We start from the raw sequence: 19783 nt of genomic DNA, 5'->3' as shown, positions 1-19783 counted from the left end.
TTATCCATCAACAGTTCTTGCGGTGGGCCATGCTCCCTAAATACGGATTCCAATTGACTTACTACATTTTTGGTATCTTCGCGAGGCAACTTTTTCCAAATTGCAAACCGACTTGGTCCACAGTCACTCATTGTTAAATATGGCAACCCTTTATAGTGAGTCACATCACAAGCAATTCGATACCATGTGTCTGGTACATCTAGCATTCCAATTTCCCATTATATTGGCGCTGGATCAATTGAATTACATTGACAACATTTGCGAACACATTCTTCAACATCTTTTCTTAATGCGAGCGGAATTCTTCGTTGCACTGTAAACATTGTCCGATTAACGCCAAAATGGTGCTTTGAGTGACAATTACGAATTTCTTCAGCAATACTTACTCCACATAGCTCTTTAGTATTTCTTCGTCAAAGCTCATTTAACCAAGTTTTTGGAACTCTTCTCAACACGTCAGCTTTGTTTTTGGAAGACGGAATCCATTTTAACGTGATGTTTATATTATATTCTTTTATTTAGTCTTGCAATAGAGAAAGTCTTTTTTTAATAAGCATTTCTGATAATGTATTTGATCAAATCCTATGACTTTCAGTCAGCATACTTTTGAGCCATCTATGAACTGTTACTGAATCAGTGAATACTGACAAATTCTTTATTTCCCACTCAGCAGCTAGGTTTATCCCACGCACCACAGCATCTGATTCAGCAATATCAATATGCATAACATCATTTATACTTCGCAGCCAGGCTGCATCCTCAATTATTACGCCGTCGTATCCTATAGCAATCCCTATTGCCATGCTGCTAGCATCACACCACAATGTTGCTCCATTTTGAATCCCTTTAGCATTCCATTTCCTTTTCACAGAATCACAAACTTCTAATCGGTGCAATATTTCGATCAACCATGACTGAGCTTGATCTCCAATTTGATCATCCCAAGCATTTCCTTGGCTATGACGTTTTATAAAACTGCAAGCAATTCTGAGCCACCCTCCAACAGGATAGTGACCTAATAAGTGTCCACATATTGAAAAAAGTTTCCGTCGTGTTACTTTTTCAGTTTTGATATCTTGTGACTTTGGAATGATGTTTCCACGTTTCCAACAAAGCTCCTTTTTTTCATTTCTAAACAGTTGTAAACCCAACACTCGCGCAGTATCACATTGCACCGGCTCTTTTGTTGCCGATCCATAACACGCTAAATGATTTACGACCTTTTCAACTGATGTCTTTTCCAAATTAACCAATATGTCGTCAATGTAGTGGTCAGTTGCTTCACTAATACCTGCATTGAGATTCAATACACTGCCTAAGACTCAAGGCATTATTTTTGGGGCAGAATTTAACCCAAAACCAAGACGTGTAAGATAGTATTTTTCTTCTTTGTAGACTACCTTCTGATGCTCCCACAAACTCGGATCGATGTGTATTTGCATATAGGCGCATCTAAGATCAAGCGTTGCAAGTTTGTCACCAACAGTTCTCCATTTTCTAAATTTTTCATCACATGCGTCACTTGAGGCATTATGTGAATTAACATACTGATTCAATTCGCGAAAGTCCAGAACAGGTCGTATCTTTCCTTTATTTTCCTGCTCAACAGCCACTGACGGGACAATCCCTTTTGTACTTTTTTCTACTTTGTTGCATGGTTTCAACCAGTCATTTTTTACCCATAAGTCCATCTCGTCATTAAATTGATGTAACAACTGGGGTTTTACCTTGTACTGTGCGATAGAATTTCTCAGTTGTGGTTGACCTTGTTTCCATTTATATTTAGCAGTCCGCTTTGTACCATCAAAATAAGCATCAAAATCCTTGTCCTTTATAACAACAGCTTGTTTCTCTGCATGAATTGAAACAAAACCAAATTCAATTTTTCCATTGTACAAATGCACTCCTCCATAGCAATTAATTACATCCATACCAATAATAGTATCAATACCGTTGACAACACTTTTCAGAATCATTACTGATGTTTTGAGTTTTTTTCCTTCAATAATCAATGTTACTGTAGCTTCTCCCTCCGTTTTCACAAATTCTCCATTAACAGCCAACACCATTAGTTCATTTCTTCTGATACGAACACCGGCTTTTTGAGCCATGTTATTTGAAATAATAGTTCAAGTACATCCGCTGTCAACCAGTGCTTTTCCTTCAAAGGTGTTCACCTGCACAGTGCATATGAACACTGGCGGTTCTCCATTTGAGTTTCTCTGATACAACGAACAAAATCTTGCAATGTGTCCAGATTCTCCACGTCTAAAGCATTTTATTCCATCGCTAACAATTTTTTTCTTCGAAAAACAGATTTGGGCAACATGTCCAGGCTTACCACACTTGTAGCAGTTAAAATCAGTAGCAGATGGTTTTTTAACATTTTTATAGAAACCAGAGATTGTTGTTGAAACATAATCTTCTTTTGTTTTTCCTGTATGCATCCTGTAACCTGATCCCAAATATTTTCACTTGTGCTCGCAGCTGCTTTGAAATTTCACCCGGCAATTCAGTTAAGAACGCTCTTAGCATTAATTCTTTGCTTTCAATGTTGGCCAAACCCATAAGTTGACGTAAACTGGTCAAATACACATCAACAGATTCACCGTCATTCCATCTCCGATCTCTGAACTGCTTGTAAGCTTGAAAACCATCGACTGCAAATGCATCTAGTAGAGCTTTTTCAATGACCGCAGCGGCGATTTTTTGGCTCTCCCCAAGTTGCTCATATAATGCGAACACACTGCCTTCAAGAAACAACGGAATAATCAATGAAAGATTGCCTTTATTTTGCTGTAAATGCAAAGCATTTTAGTGAAGCTGCACCGAGCAGTGAACGCCTTAGGGTTGAATAGTAAGTTAAAAAGAGTTTAGCAGAGTGAGATAAAAGTACAAAAGGACAGATGTCCAGTAGAAAACAAAGAGCCTCAAAGTAGAAAATTACTAAAAAAATGATAAGTATAATGTTGTAAGAATAAGCAATAAAAATAAACAATAGTCGAGATAAGAGTCATATAATGTTGTTTTACTAAATTGTCGTTAGTGTCAAGTAAGATGTGTAGACAGTATCAGTGATGGAGCAGAATTATTCGTTTTATATGTAGTTATTATGTGGTTTGTATTATTAGGGTGGTCAACATACATTATTGAGATAAGTGTATCATGGACATCTTGAGTACCGTATGGGTACGCGCCTTATGGTACAGTATGAACACAAGAAGACCTCCAACTTTCGCCCGAGACCGGCATCCCAAAAGAAGATCCACTCTGGGTATACACCAGGGTATCTTGTCAAGGTATCTCATTGTGTTATCCCAAAAGGACTATTCTCAGAGTATCCTGTCAGGACGATTTCCACAGACTTCTGAACTGACACTGAGACTGCATACAATTGTAAGTCACTTTTTTGAAATGAGTGTCGATAAGTGCAGTGCTTTGTTGCAGTATAACGAGGGTCAGTAAGAGTTGTGAACTGTTTCGAGTCTTGTAGATGCGTATGTAATGTAGACAGTCAATGCAGTGTACTTGTGTGTGTCTACTGTAATAGAATGTCTCGATGGTATGAGCTGTTAGTATGAAATTGGTTGAAAGTCATTAAAATTGGTGTAACGTATTTTATATAACATGTATTTTACAACAACATGTATTTTACAATAACTAACTATTGCAACTTAATAATCTAGAAAATTTAAATAGAATAACACCAACATAGTAACAATTACTTGTGTATATATTTAAGAAACTAATAATCTGTATATATATTTTACAACTCATAATCTAGGGTTATATAGAATTTTGTATTTTGTATAAGTTATAGGAATAACTGTGAATATGTCATTTGACTGAAATGAAACCAGGAGTATCTAAAGTGGAGTAGAATTATTCGTTTTCTAAAACAATTAGCAGGTAGCCTCAAGTCGGTTGAACAGTCTGTATGTATAGCATGGCTGACTTTGTGTCGTATACAGTGAATATTTATTAATAAAAATATATTATAAGGAATAATTATAGAAGAAAATCAAAATAAATTAAAAAAGAGAAAAGTAAAGTGTTAATTCAGGATGTGAGGTGTATGTGCATAAGCATGTGTTTGTTGATGTTGTAGGTTATCTTCTTTGTAGATTTTGTTAGGTAAATAAATTTACCTAGCGTCCGTGTGGTAGTCAGGAAGATAGTCGTTGCTCCGCAGTCCACGCGGAAAAGAAAACTTTTGTTGTAAATGCAAAGCATTTTAGTGAAGCTGCACCGAGCAGTGAACGCTTTAGGGATGAAAAATAAGTTAAAAAGAGTTGAGCAGAGTGAGATAAAAGTACAAAAGGACAGATGTCCAGTGGAAAACAAAGAGCCTCAAAGTAGAAAATTACTAAAAAAATGATAATTATAATGTTGTAAAGATAAACAATAACAATAAACAATAGTCGAGATACATAAGAGTCATTTACTGTTGTTTTACTAAATTGTTGTTAGTGTTAAGCGTAAGTGTAATGTTGCCAAACTATATTTAAACTTAAGATTTATTGAAATCCATATTTTTTTATGTTTATATACATAAGTTATTTATCAAAAATATTAAACAATATTTATTTACATCAATTGTTTTTAATTTAACAAAGACTCTAGACTACAATGCGCAAAATTATTTAAGTAAGCGATAACGAATTACTGACTGTAATTTGTAGATCATTTTCGTCTCAACAAATTACAGTCAGTTTTCTATGTTAAATACATAAAATGTATATCTAATATAAAATAAATCCAATATAAAATAAATAAAAAAATAGTAAAGTTACTCAAATCAGTACCAGTTATACTGTGTGAAGTGACTATAAAACACTTCAGTTCTTTCCAATTGCACTAAAAAATAAAACAAAACTTGCTTAGCTAAGTTGCCTTGTACTTAAGAATCTGAAAACAAATAAGTAAAAAACCAAGAACAAACAAACATTTATTTATTAAAACTAATATATTTAAACTAATATATTTAAACAATGAACAGCAGCAATTCTCCTTAAAGGTTTAGAAAAAATTTTCAGGCCTAATTTGCTTGCAGACCTTGCTTGTAAAACCGTGTAAATAAGAAACACGTTTAGAAAAGCCTAGAAACTACTTAAAAATGACATTTGCAACATTGAAGTTTAGACGTTGACTGAACTAATTATAAGTATATGTTTTTAAAAAATTTATAAAAATTTACAATACTTTGCTCTTCTATATTGCATAAATCCATCATATGATAAATCTGAAATAAAAAAACAAATAAGTAAATACAAAGAAAAACATCATATATGAATCCAAAATTAATGTAAATATAGATTATTGTCAATAACAATAAGGGCATAGAAGTGGTTGTTTAGGGAAGTGCTACTAGTAATACCATATTACACACACACACACACATATATATATATACAATATATATGTATGTATATGTATATATGTATACATATACATACATATACATATATATATACATATACATACATATACAACACTGTGTTTCACCATCAGTAGGTTTATCAGGAAGAAATGTTTGTTGAATACACTAACATAATTTATATATATATATATATATATATATATATATATATATATATATATATATATATATATATATATATATATATATATATATATATATATACATATACATACAGAAATACACACATAAATATACTACTATATTATATAATAGTATGTAAAGTAGTATGTTATATAGTAGTATGTAAAGTAGCTAAATGTAAATAAATATTTATATATAATATATATACAATATATATGTATGTATATGTATATATACATATACATACATATATATTATATATATGTATATATATATATATATATATATATATGTATGTATATGTATATATATACATATATAATATATATGTATGTATATGTATATATAATATACATATGTATATATATATACATATACATACATTTATATATATGTATATATATATATATATTCATATATATATATATATATGTATATATATATATATATATATATAGTATATATATATATATATATATATATATATATATGTATGTATATGTATATATATATACATATATATATATATATATATGTATGTATATGTATATATATATAATATATATATATGTATATATACATATACATATACATATATATATATATATATATATATATATATATATATATATATATATATATATATATATATATATATATATACATATACATACAGAAATACACACGTAAATATATTATATAGTAGTAAAGTAGTATATTATATAGTAGTATGTAATATGTGCGTATAATATGTATATGTGCGTATATAGTATATACATTTTATCTTTATTTTAACTTCTATTAATAGTTAAAATAAAGATAAAATGTCTAATACAAATACAACAATGGTGTCATCATAAAATTAAATAAAAAACTCTAACAAATGTCAAAATTTATATCTGAATGTTTAAAAAATGGATAAAAGTAAAATATTTGTACTTAACAGCGTAACGGTTATATTAAAAGGTTAAGGAGAGTTTGAGTTTAAAAGTTTAATTAAAAGGTAAAAAAGCGTTTGATAGAAAATAAGTGATAAATTGCTTCAAATTAAACTAACTCTATTCACTTTGACCACGCGACTAAACATTAGCATAAAATATAATTATAAATACATTTATAAAACTTACGGAAAACTTTTTTTTTTTTTTCTTTTATTACAAAATAATAAATGTTACAATTTTTTCTTTATAATTACATTATCTCAGGTATTATAATTTTATAATATATAGTTATTACAAATGTTGGTAAATATATACATTTTTCAATTTTTATTTATTTTATTATATATTTGATGTATTTTTTTTTTGTGTTTTTTTTTGTGTTTTTTGATTTTATATTTTTTTGTGTTTTTGGTTTTATATTTTTTTGTATTTTTTGTTTTTTATTTTTTTGCCGTTGTGCGGAGAGAAATCGAGAGTTTTGATTAGGTTAAAAAAAGAAGAATTTCTAAAATAGGTTAAAGAACGATTTATAAGGAAAAAAAGATTTATATCAAAACAAATTAATAGGAGTAACAGGACTTTTTACACAGAACATTACCATACGAACACTATAGATAAACACTTATGTGTTTTAATAATATTTCATAAAATAAGGGCTGGCAGTGATTAATCTAACCATATATAAGCATAATTTTGTTGTATAACATAGAAAAAAGATGCAGAGGAAAGGAAATCTTTACTAAACATACAACGAGCCGTTGTTTTGTTTTAGCTCATATGTTTAGTTGTAGATTTCCATTCGCTATTTGACAGAAAACATTTTTAATACAAAAATGCTCACAGAAAATGTCCGCGGTGATTCTACGGACACAATAATAATATTTTAAGGTAATAATATTCCTGATGTTTCTGATTATTACCCTGATCTCTGCCATTGGGTCAATTTTTTTGTTACTATACACGTGGTGACATCTACTGTTCCATATTGCACTTGTGATGGTTTGAGTGAGTGTCAACAGCAGCTGCAAAGTGGAGTTTTTCTCCGATAAATTCGCTGTTTCAATCGAGAAAATTGAATTAATCGGAAAAAAATTGTTTCGGGATGTCAAGGAGTTATATACATTTTTAAAATACTCCCAAACTTCAACAGAAGGAGGACAGTAGGCAAAGATATGGGTGTTGTCCTCGATTTTACCACAAGTTTTGCATTTGTTATTTTTGACGATCTGTTGCCTTGTGCTTTTGGCTAGCAAGGCCGCAGAAGGTAAACTGTTGTGTAAAAAACGAAAGAGGATGTTTTGAGTCGGTCCGCATGCGTGGGAGGTGAAGTTTTTTTTCCAAATTTGGGTCCACGGCATTGTTGTTTTTGTTGAACCGTTCCAGAAAAGTTCTGCTGGCAAGACTGTCTTTTTGTTTTTGCCACTTCTAAGTAAAAGTTTTTTGTTGTTTTTAGGGGGATGTTAAACAGGGACCCGTTTTTACCTAATATTTTGGTTGTTGTTTTGTAGTACTGAGACGTTTTGTTGTCCCAGTGTTTTGGAAAATTGTTCTGCTTTAAAAAGTTCCAGCTTTGGTTTTGGTTCGTAAATTTTATAAGTGAACTCGCCAACCAATACTTTGAAAAGTAGTAATAATCGTGAGCTTTGTCCTCTTCACATTCTTTCAGTTGAAAGAGCGTTTTGAGGCGAAGTGCAAGACTTTGCTCATTCGGTGATAAAATTCCTAGACCCCAGCTTTTAACGGGTAAAAAAAGTGTCTCTCTCTTGACCGGATTGAAATTGGTCTTTTGCCACAGATTTTCGAAAATGGCTCTGTGCAGACGTTCTATTGCCCATTCGGGAACGGGCAGCACGTTTGCCAGAAACCATACTTTTGACATTGCCAACGTGTTTATCAACAGAGTCTTTCCCCTAAGTGACAAAGTACGTAGTTCCAGAAACTTGAGTTTTTTCTCTACTTTGTTTAGAGTTACTAACCAGTTGAAATTGGTAGTATCGCTCAGTCTGGTGTAAAAAGTAACACCTAATATTTTAAAACTGGTGTTGTTGTTCCACTCTATGTAGTCCATTTCCGGGTACATTTTTGGATCAAAACCCCCAAGGGCGAGACCCTTGGTTTTTGACGCGTTGATCACTGAACCACTTGGTTTTTTAAACAGTTTTATTTTTTCGAAAAAAAGCGGACTGATTTTACGTCCCTGGCAAAAAAGTTCGAATCGTCTGCGTACTGCTGTATTTTGAGGGGTTTAGGGAAACGTTTACTATTCAAAAACACGTGGTATACAGTCGGTTAATAAGTAGACTTAGCAAATAGGACGCGTTTTCTTAGTGAAAACCCTAAAAGTAGCCTGGTAACTAGTAATATAACGTAAGTTTTATAATTCAAATATTAAAAAATAAAACATTTTAAGTACTGTTTTATAACTTTTTTTTACTTTTAAAAACATTAGCTGTGTATAATATATTTATTTTTTTACGTTTTTTTTATTGAGCTAAGCTTTTTTGTTTAACTTTTTAGGTTATCCATGCAATGGGATGACGAAAAAGATACTCTTATGTTAAGAGAAATAGCTGGAAATGGAGTTCTTTTGCACAAACAAGGAAGTAGAGAGCGTGGACAAGGATGGTCTTCTGTTGCAGATGTGATTAATACTCTTGATATTTTTCCATGTGTCGCAACACCTCGAGGTGTATATGAAAGATTAATGATTTTGTTAAAAAAGTATAAAGCAAAAACTAGCAAAGCCAAATTGTATCAGGACTTGGAGGCGACAATCCTACTAAATCAGAAAGTTTAATAGAAAATTTGTAAGATGAGTCTTAACAGAAGAAACATGTAAATGAAATTGAAAAAAATAAGGCAGTAGAAATGCGAACAAAGGCCATGGAAAGATTTAGCGAGACTCGAAAACGAGACGATGAAGATAATATAATTAAAAAAAAAACAAAAAACTATATATCGATGAAGCGGTTCAGACACTTTCTGAAAGAAAAGTTAGAACACGATAAAAAAAATAAAAGACTAGAGAGAGCAAATTGCTCATGGACAAGAACTTTTAAGGCAACAGTTTGATATGCAACAACAGCAACACAACGCGATGTTGCAACAAATGCTTGCCATGATGGCTTAACAGAATACTTTACTCAATGCATTTTTGACGCATAAATAAAGTTTTCATACTCACTGCTTATATTAGTTTTAAAGTGTTCAAAATACACACTGTTTATATTAGTTTTTATATTTTAAAAAGCTGTTTTTGTTAAGCTAATATATTATAATTTTTGTTAATATGTTCGAAATAAAAACTGCAATAAGCTGATTTACTAAGTAAAGTATTCTTGTAATGTTGGAGGTTGACAAATAAAATATTCTGATACTATATTTTCATACAGACATGTATGAGCATTTTGTAACAATGCACATGTAACTTATATTTTCCCAACTGCGCTTAAGCCAACTTTTAGCATTTTTTGAAAATCTACAAACTTAAAGTAGTTAGCAATTAGTCCAAATAGCCATTCAACTGAAATACGAACTTCACTCATAGTTTTACTATAAGCATGCTGGCCTAGTGTTATGTTTGCACCACGAAATGGTGCTTGCAAATGTACACTTAATGGATAGGCTGGGTCTCCATATATACACAAAGGTTGTCTATTGAACCAAGCATGGTTTTGCAATTGAACTAACAATCCAGACTCATACAACATAGTAGCATCGTGTTTTCTTCCTTTGTATGGCCCTGCAAATATGCCTATCAAATCGTTAGGCAATACTAAACTTTGATATTTGAGAGTATGTTTTTTTTATGGCTATTATAAACAACTCTTTGATCTATTTGAAGTCTAGCGATTCCTCGAACTGTACCGTCAATAAATCCAAAACAATTATTTAATTGAGATCCTTTTTGGTGTATAGCATCGCAGTATTCTTTCAATTTTTGAGGTTGGAGGATCGGTTGATTCCAATTGTTAAGTCTATGACGGTGGGTTTCGAACATGAAATCAATTACTTTGTTAAAAATAAGGCATATCTCAGTAGGGTTTCTTCCAAATAAAGACACCCTATCCGTGTATCTACACGGAAAGGCTAGTTGTTTCAGCAAAACACAAAGCCCTTCTATACCACTGCATATAGTTCTCTGCGAGGTTATAATTTTTTCTGGTATGCCAAAAACTGCAAATAAGGTGACGAGATCGTTCTTCTTGAAACGAAAATCAACTTGACATTGTCCATCATCCCAAGTGTTGATATCAAACCTGTCATATTTCTAATATGGATATAATTCACGAGACTCGTTTAACTCATTTAAAGTTAAAAATTCTTCATCTATTAAATCTTTCAAACTGTAGTTGGCTGCCATATTTGTTTACGATTTTTGAGCGCGTGTTGCACAACAAATGCTAAATGGTCTTAGTCAAAAGACGCGTTAATAACGCAACGCCGTTGTCAAATGACGCCCGAGTCTCGCTGCTAAATCTCCTTAATGGTTAGCACGGAATGCCAACTATAGCCAATACTGGCCCGTCAGTTGAACCAACTAAAGCGTCTTTACTGGGTAGACTATATTCTAGAGAAGACATAAAAAAAATTGTATTAAATAATTTGCAATCTGCACCTTTATTTCATAATAAAGGTGCAGATTTCCATGTTTTTAAGATATGTCATAGACCTTTACTTTGCAAAAGTATGACCCCAAAAATACCATTTTTAGCTACTGACTGGTATAGAAATTTGCAGAGTATATTTATCCAGGACAATCAGAGTTAGAACTAGCGAACCTTTTATCGCTAAATCAACAGTCGATTGATCCCATCATTTTCCTAAGAGTCTATATTTTACTCAAATCTTGTAATGTGGCTTCCTTGTTGTCAGAAAGAACTTCTACTTTACTCTATTAAAAGCAAGATTTTTTCTGTCACCTGTGTCGGTGAGCCAAATGAGAGACGGATTAAAAGCAGTAGATGTCTCAGAAGGAGGTTTACGGTCGACCCCCTGGCATTGTTGTTAAAAAATACTTTGAACTATATTTTTTAAGTACAATATATAAAAAAATAAATCTCACGTATATATAGCATTGTTGGTTCAGTGGTAGAATTCTCGCCTGCCACGCGGGGGACCGGGGTTCGATTCCCCGACAATGCAATTTTTTGAAAGTATAAAATAATAAAGTAAAAATTTTTAAACTATACATAATTCTTTTTGCATAGTTTTTTTATATTGAAATAAACTAATGAATCTGGAAGTATTCTATGGCATAACATCAAAAAAATATATATATTTAAAAAAAAGCAATTTTAGGATTGCAAAAAATTTATTTGTATCATATATGATACATCATGCAGTAGTGGAACTTTATGAAGAAATGATAAACTAATGTTTGTTGTTAAACAGAGAGTTTTTCTTGGAATACTAGCTTGAAAGTTATACACACTCAATAAAGACACCATTATAAATAAAAATTTAATTGATGGAATGCTTTAAAACAGTTGCGGTTCATAGCGGTCTGAAACAGTTCAGAGTTCTTCTTCTCACAAAATGAATATGTCAAGGCGGAGCACTTGTCATATTTGCAACGAGCCCGCTTTTCATTGAAAATAGGCCAATGTCCAACTTGATTAGATTGAATCGCTTTATGGTGAATAGGAATTTTTGGATCGACACGTAGTGTGACGTCAGCAAATGATGGGCGACCCGTTTTCCGTTTATGCGACACCTGGTACAAATCTGCTACCGCCAATTTGAATTTGGCGAGTGGTGTTGGCGGATTACGCTTCATCCATAGAATCCAGGCATTGATAATGGACATATCAATATACCCATTTGTATATGGACATATCAATATACCCATGGACATATCAATATACCAATGGACATATCAATATACCCATACCATTCAGCCAGCATTTGGTCCTAAAAAGACATCTTTTGAACGTTCAAAAAACGTCCTTTCGGGACCAAATGCCGGCTGGGTAGGCTGTATATGTCCTATGTAATAATTAGTAATGGGCATATCATATAGGCTGACTGATATTCACAATATATCAATATATCATATAGGCTGCACCATGCTAAAGATGAGAAGAAATAATAAAAAGTTTTTATAACAAAAGAAATAAAAATGAAACATAAAGTATAAAATTTCAAATTTTTTTTCTCAGATGCATGATGTATCATTTCTGATACATTTAGAAAAAGAGTTGTTAAGAAATGAAATTTAAAAAAAAAACAAAAAAACAAGTACAGAAGGGGACTACCAATATATATAAAAAACTTGGATAATTTTGGTAATTTTGTATAATTTAAAGGAATTTCTCTCAACAAAATGATGTACTTATAATAATTAGTAGGTTTGCTTCCGGACGCCATTTTGATAACATAAGCAACAAAATCAAAAGCTAAAGTTGCAAAAAAATTCCAAATGCTGTGGTCACATCCAACTAGATATCGTACGCTTAAGATAAGCTTATTTCCCGTCAAAAATCGTTGCGCGTTCAACCAAAGATACGCCATTTATAAGCTGTATCATATATGATACAGTACTTGGTCTTGGTAAGTTTCTGACACTAGCTCCTCAGAAAAGTATCATAGGTGTTGTTCAAAAGACTTGATGGTTTCTTATGCACTTTCAAGGTCGATTGAATTAAATTTCCTCATTAAGTAAAAGAAATGCAGATCGGTACCTGGAGCAACAGCAGTAATAGTAGATTGAAAAAAGTACTTTCCGTAAAAAAGGCAAATGTACTCGACCATCCTCTCAACATTTCAAAAGTGCGAGATAGTAGGAATATTTTTGTATAATAAATGGCTTTTGACATCCAGCTTGCACGATGATCAGATTCTGCATACCAATAGCTCCACGACGACCAATTTGCTTCTCAATTAGAATTGAAGCTCTACTGTTTGCAGATGATATATCATAGACAAGTGCAACAACAAATGCTTTTATTTCTATTTATCTAAGTTCACCACTGAACAACATTGCGTTTGACCAGATCCTTCGGCAATTTAAAGAGTGCCTAACAATTTAGGAGATGGCACTGCATATACAGCAAGTCGATCTTCTTTTTTCCAGTAGCTTGCTTGAAAGTTTTCTATCCCAATGAATTTCCGAAAATTCAGGTGGAATCCAAGTTTTTTTAATTAATTTAGCTTTTTCACTTCTGTTAACTTATAGCGAAAGTGTAATATCATTTAAAGCTGCTCCACCTATTGCAAAGTCTTTCCCAAAATAATTATGAATATACCGGATCCATCATCTACTGTACACGTTTCTTTTAACAGTTTTTTTTTTGAAATTTTCAACGTTATCGAAGATTTGGAATGATGGTTTTTTTCACTTTCACTGAAAAGTTGTCATCTCTTTTATCTTCTTCCGTAACATCTGAAGAAAATTATCATCAGTAATGGTTGAGCAAAATTCAAGATTTTTGAGTAGCTGTTTTTTAATATGAAACAATTACTTTTTTTTGCATTCTTTCATGATACTGTAGTTTGATCTAACGTTTTCGCTCTTTTTAAGTAAGTACTTTGTTTACTCAAGCCATTATCCCCACTTGAGGACACTTTCGTTGGCTTTTTAGGAAATCCCAGTCAATAATCCATTCGTCGTTACCAGAGTGTTTCGGCAATGTATAAGTGTCTGTATGGGATATATCAAACACACTGTCCAGTTTCAATGTAAAAGGTGTAGTTTTTTGTTTTACTTTATTTTCTTGTCTTTTGCTTTCATGAATTTTTTTCAGTGTCTCATATTCTTTTACCTAACGTAAAATTAGATAGCGAAGTCTAACAGTCCTTCCTGTTAGACTTCGTTGGAATATAAGCAGGTAACTAAAAGTTTTCAATGATATCACTAACTAGATGATTTGCAATTAGTCTAGTTTCTTTTCTAGAATCTTTTTCTCTCTAAAATAGATTTTTTTGAAATATAGATCTATTCAATGGTAGCCTTCCTCTTTTAAAAGTTCTAAGGAAAAATCAACAATCCAATGATTTAAACGAAAAGAACATCTGCTTTTTTGATCCGAAATATTTTTGTTTATAGCAACAGCTGGAATATGTATCGAATGTAGTAAACGTTTTTTTCCTGATCTAAGTACTGACTCTTTTGCATCAATAGATACATTATTTCCAAAACTTTTATTAGGTCGACCAATCTTCTTTAGTATGGGGGCCATTGTCGTGGTTTAATTCAAAACTGAAGCTTGTAATATAAGCGCTGTTATTGTCTATACGTTTAGATATATACTTTGCAACATTAAAATGATACAGAATAAGGTTCATTTAAAATGTTGTAAATTAAACTTATTAACGTTGCGGCATGTTTTTAAGAACTATTGTTGTCTCAAGAGAATTTAAAACTTAAGGCTTAATGACTTCCTTAAATGCAGTTTTGCAATATTAAATTTATTTATTTGCCTTAAAAGAATTAAAAACTTAAGACTTAGGTATGTATTTTTCCGTTCCAGAAAAATAATATATGGTGCTTGAGAAACCTGGAATCCAGCCAGTCATTGTTCCAACGTCATTTCTTGATAATTTTATCGCTGAGTAAAGTTATTTTCTCTAACTCTCGGAGAAAGGTATAGCGGCTTGCGAAAGTGAGAAAGCCCCTAAGTCATTTGTCAAGTTCTCTGCTTGTGCAAATCAGCTTGCAGTGGTAAATGATCGGGCAGAACGTTGCATAAAGCTGATCACAGACTTTATTTGAAGAACACATAACGAGGATAAACTTCAAGATACTCTTCAGGTAATTACTAAACATTATTATTACTGACCTGTAGCGTGTAAATTGTTAGGGGAGAGGGTCGTTTTTGAAAAATTAGGCAATTTAGAATAGTAAACACAAATCATGCTCACTTTTAATAACAACAATTTTTGAGACATCCGAGTGTCCACTTTTTGGCACAACCTTAGGCAGCTGTTTATTTAAGTGTATCAAAAACATAGATCAAGCCATAGAATGTTGAAAAAATCAGCCTGGAGAAACGTGGTGAAATATAACAAAGTGACTTTTAAACATGAACATAGTATTAGAATATAAATGTGATTTTACATAAGTAATGGTAGCAATAGTTTTACATAAGTAATAGTAGTAAAGCTGTAGCTGCATTAACAAGTGAGTTAAAAATTTATTTTGACAGCTTTTGATAATATACGACAACTCAATTCGAAAAATTTAAACAGAAATAGTTTTTGATAATTTTTGATGATAAATATAGGTATAATTTGTTTTTGAAATTGTTTACGTTTGTTGAATTGACGACTTTCAATGGCAATGCGTGTCATAAATTTGCAGTTCTGTAAGTAAGGAATTCGTGTCTTGGTATAAACTTTGTTTTTTCTCTACTGTATTTCTTATTGTGGGCTCTGTGTGATTTTTAGAAAGTTAGTTTGTTTAAAAGTTCTACTTTTTCGACTTTGTTGAAAATTTTAAATACTTGAATAAGATCTCCTCTTTGTCTTCTTTCTGACAATGTTGTTAAATTTACTATCTGTAAACGGTATTGGTACTGCAGACTTCTTATGTTCTTTGTTATCCTTGCCATTCTGTGCTGCACTTTTTATAATATGTCAATGTCACCTTTGTAGTTTGGTGACTAAACTAGTGCTGCAAATTCAATCAGCGGTCGAACAAAAGTTGTGTATAATTGCATGACGAGATGATGACCTAAATAGGCATAGGTGTTTTTTATTATCTCCCTTATTGCATTTGCTTTTGATAAACATGTTACCATATGTTTCTTCCATTTCACATACTTTATTTTATAATAACCATCACTTTAAATTTCCACACTTCACTTATATTCATTGTAAATTATATACTTTAAAAACCCAATTTTCATACAATCATTTCGTAGACAAAAATACGCTCACAATACGACTCATCAATCTTCGTATTCAAAAGACCTTTTATTGTATTTCACCACGCTTATTGAAGTATTTCACTTTAATGAAATAAATTTTTTACATTTTCAAATATACTTTTTATATTTATATCATTTTATTAAAAAAAAATCTTTTGCAATCTTTAAAGAAACTTGTTGTTGCGGTAACTTTAATGAAGTAATTTTAACCGACGTTTTTTATCAAATACTTCACTGTGCGGCGTACGTCTTGTGACGTCTATAAGACGTTGAACAGACGTCTGTGCCCGTTCGCGTTTAAACTCTGTTTCTATAGTTGATGATCTTGTTTTGTTCTATTTCAATGAAAAGAAAAATTATTATCAAGAAGTTGAGCAGCATAAACTGATACAAGTTGTCATTCGAATGAATTCTCAAGCTTTTTAATATCTCCTGTCATTGAATCTATTTTCAATTCTTTCTTTCTTAGATTTTATACTTGCAGTTTCTAATTCTCAAATCTTAAAGTTTAATAACAGCGCGTATTTTAAAACCAACTTTAAACTAATTAGCTTTGAAACATTAGCTGAAGTTTAAATTTCTCTTTACTCGATTATTACTTTCATAGCCTTGATTTTAGGGGATCAATACAAGGCACATTGGGCGAGAATTGTCTAAAAACAGCAAAACTATTTATGGGTTAAATATAGACATAAGATACATGTTTATAGAGATTTTTGGAGCCAAGGATTTCATTTTTGGGCTCCATTTTAATTTTGGAGTGGTCATGACCACATATGTGGTTGTTTTAGGGATTGTCAAAGGTGGTCATGGGTTTTCTTAATGGTTTTTAAATTAGATGGGGCATGTTGTATATCTAAATAGGTAACAGCTGTTATGTTTTTTTTTTGTTTGTTTGTTTTGTTTGTTTGTTTTTTAATTTCGCTTATATTAATTTGTCACAGTACATTTATATATGCCGTATATATGGAGTTACAATTAAAAAATTCCAATATCAGCACAATTAAAATAAGAAAAATACTCACATATATACATATATAAATATAAGCATATATATACTTACAAATATATAAATGCGCACATACATAAACTGCAAACAATTAAACAGAAGCTAGGATCTAAAAGAAGATCTTGTCGTCGGAACCTTATAAAATACAAGTAAGCAAAATAAAGACAAGTATAACATACTAAAAAATAAAATAAAAATTAAAACAAAAAAGTAATAAAATCCAAGTTGAATAACAAATTTTAGAATATTAGAAGTATCTGAGTATATTATCAATTGAAAAAACACATTTTTTCAGATTGAGCTTAAAAAGATAAAAGGAAATCGAAATTCTGCAGAACGATATTATTCCACGTAGGGTCCACGATAAGCAATACAAAATTGATTAAATTTTGTTTGACAAAACGGCTGATTAAAAAGTTTATGTTTCTCATATCGTATTTGTTGTTACGTTTGAGTTTGAAAGTATTATTAAAAGGGGATAAATTATTTCTCCATGATATACAAAACATAAAACTTTAAATACATTAAGTTCAAATAAATTTCAGATAAATAAATTTCAAATTTCAAATAAATAAATCTTATTTCAGTAAAAATAGATTTTGTATGTGTAAAACAATCAGCGTAGTTAATTATGCGGGTCGCATGTTTTGACGACAATTAAGAAGTTTTAACTTACTTTTTACAGTACTCCCCCAAGCAGTGTTAGCATAATTTATATAACTGAGGATAAAAGAGTAAAAAAGTTGGCTTTAGCAATTTTTATTAAGGTAGTTACGAGCTTTATATAGAATCTTAATGTTTTTTGAAATTTTAGTAGATAAATAATTAATGTATTGATTCCGGGAGATGTTTTCATTGAGATAAACGCCTAAGAATTTTGTAACAGAAACATTTTTTATTTCAATTTCGTCTATAAAAAGTTGCGGCAAGTTTGTTTGTAAAAATTGCTTTTTTGCATACAAATGGAATAAAGTCCATTTGATTTTATCAGTATTTAAAGCTAGCTTATTACATTTAAACCAGTATATTACTGCTTGAGAGGAATAGATTGGTATCATCTGTTTACATGATATTTATAAAATTCGAAGCTTTATTCAAATTACTTTTATATATCAAGAAAAGTAGGAGTCTGAGGATTGAATTTATTAAATTTATAGGATATGGCTCTTAGATCATATAAACTTATGCTATCAACTTTAATCATCAGCGACAGAAAACCTAAGCATGATTTTTGTTTTCCAGTTATTTTTTTCATAATTTGCAATGTGCGTTTCAAGTCGTTTTTACATTTTTAAATTAGTTCTGAGTAGTAATTTCTTTTTAGGTTTTTACGTATTTTTTCAATTAGATATTTGAAATTTTTATATGTTTTTTCGCTAACAGGTGTTTTTGTTTTTAGATATTTAATATATAAATTTTTTTTAATCCCTTCGTAATCCAGAAACTTTTGGAGCTTTGTTGTATACCTTTGTAGGTAACTGCTGCCTAGGAATTCAAATCTGGACATATTTGGTCTTTAGAAGTGATCAAGAGATAAACGATAACTTCCAGGCATGGAGCTAACTCCAATCATTTATATGTTTATACTTATGTTAAATAATGGTGCTTTGCAAAAAATTGCGATGATTGGAAGCTGGAAACAAATAAGCTCTAAAATTCAAGCGTAGCACCTACTGCGCTCAGAAAATTTAGTTGTAAATTTTTATCCATATATAAGAGTGTAATTTAAAGCAGATCACATGTGCAGCCTAGTGTTTTTCGGGTTGTGTAAAGGTAAATGTTAGAAAAAATGTTGCGCATTTTAAGGGGTTTTATTAAAAAACACTTTGAAAAAAAGCAAGCATAAAAAATAAATTTTCATATTTCTTCTTATTTCAATATATGATGTCAATGGACTAATATAAACTTTTGAAAAATTAAAACGTTGTAAAATTGTCTTTTCATTTTTATACGATTTTTTACATTTTAAACAATATTTGAAAAATCAAATATTGCCTTTTTTGTGGTAAAATTGATATACTGAGCTCAAAAATTATAGCAGGGAAAAAATTATATCAGTTTTAGAGTGCTGGGGGTCTCTAGATCATACCTACAATAAGGAATTACTCCAATATAAAAGTTAGTTTTGAAAGGTTTTGCTCATCTCTGGCCCACTGTGCAATGCTTTGATCCCTAAAAACAATGTGTTCACTTTTATTTCATAGCGAAGTTAGTAAGTTGTTTGTTACGCATAAAATATTAAAAACTGAGTAATTGCGTTTTTCAAATGCTCCTTAAAAATAATTTTTTATTCTGTAACTGACGAATTGTCATCTAGTAAATATTTCAATAGAAACTATTTTAAATTCCATAAAACATATATATATATATATAATTGCTATAAAGTGTTGTTTTTTTTATA

General features: G+C 31.0%; 1 protein-coding gene and 1 non-coding gene across 2 annotated transcripts; one reads left to right on the top strand and one right to left on the bottom strand.

The window, feature by feature from the left end:
• Positions 1–218: 218 nt before the first annotated feature.
• LOC136076245 (uncharacterized) lies at positions 219–2111 on the bottom strand. Its single transcript, XM_065789719.1, has 3 exons — positions 1361–2111; positions 605–1291; positions 219–397 (listed from the first exon to the last, which is right to left on the bottom strand). Exons 1-3 carry the CDS (start codon positions 2109–2111, stop codon positions 219–221), a joined length of 1617 nt encoding a protein of 538 aa, XP_065645791.1.
• Positions 2112–11578: 9467 nt separating this feature from the next.
• trnag-gcc (transfer RNA glycine (anticodon GCC)) lies at positions 11579–11649 on the top strand. The gene has a single exon. It is a non-coding gene; the product is annotated as a tRNA-Gly (tRNA).
• Positions 11650–19783: the final 8134 nt, after the last annotated feature.

The sequence above is a fragment of the Hydra vulgaris genome, chromosome 02 (genome assembly GCF_038396675.1).
Source record: "Hydra vulgaris chromosome 02, alternate assembly HydraT2T_AEP".
Classification (NCBI taxonomy): domain Eukaryota; kingdom Metazoa; phylum Cnidaria; class Hydrozoa; order Anthoathecata; family Hydridae; genus Hydra; species Hydra vulgaris.
The sequence above is the reverse complement of the archived record's forward strand: the minus strand, read 5'-3'. Positions and strand labels throughout refer to the sequence as shown.

Bases quoted from the DNA above. Each gene is read 5' to 3' on its own strand.
- LOC136076245 (XM_065789719.1), bottom strand. From the start codon at position 2,111: ATGGCTCAAAAAGCCGGTGTTCGTATCAGAAGAAATGAACTAATGGTG. The intron at 1,292-1,360 runs GTTTTGGGTTAA...ATCTCAATGCAG, and splicing joins ATACTATCTTACACGTCTTG to GTATTAGTGAAGCAACTGAC. The intron at 398-604 runs GTATGCTGACTG...GAAATACTAAAG, and splicing joins AGTTCATAGATGGCTCAAAA to AGCTATGTGGAGTAAGTATT.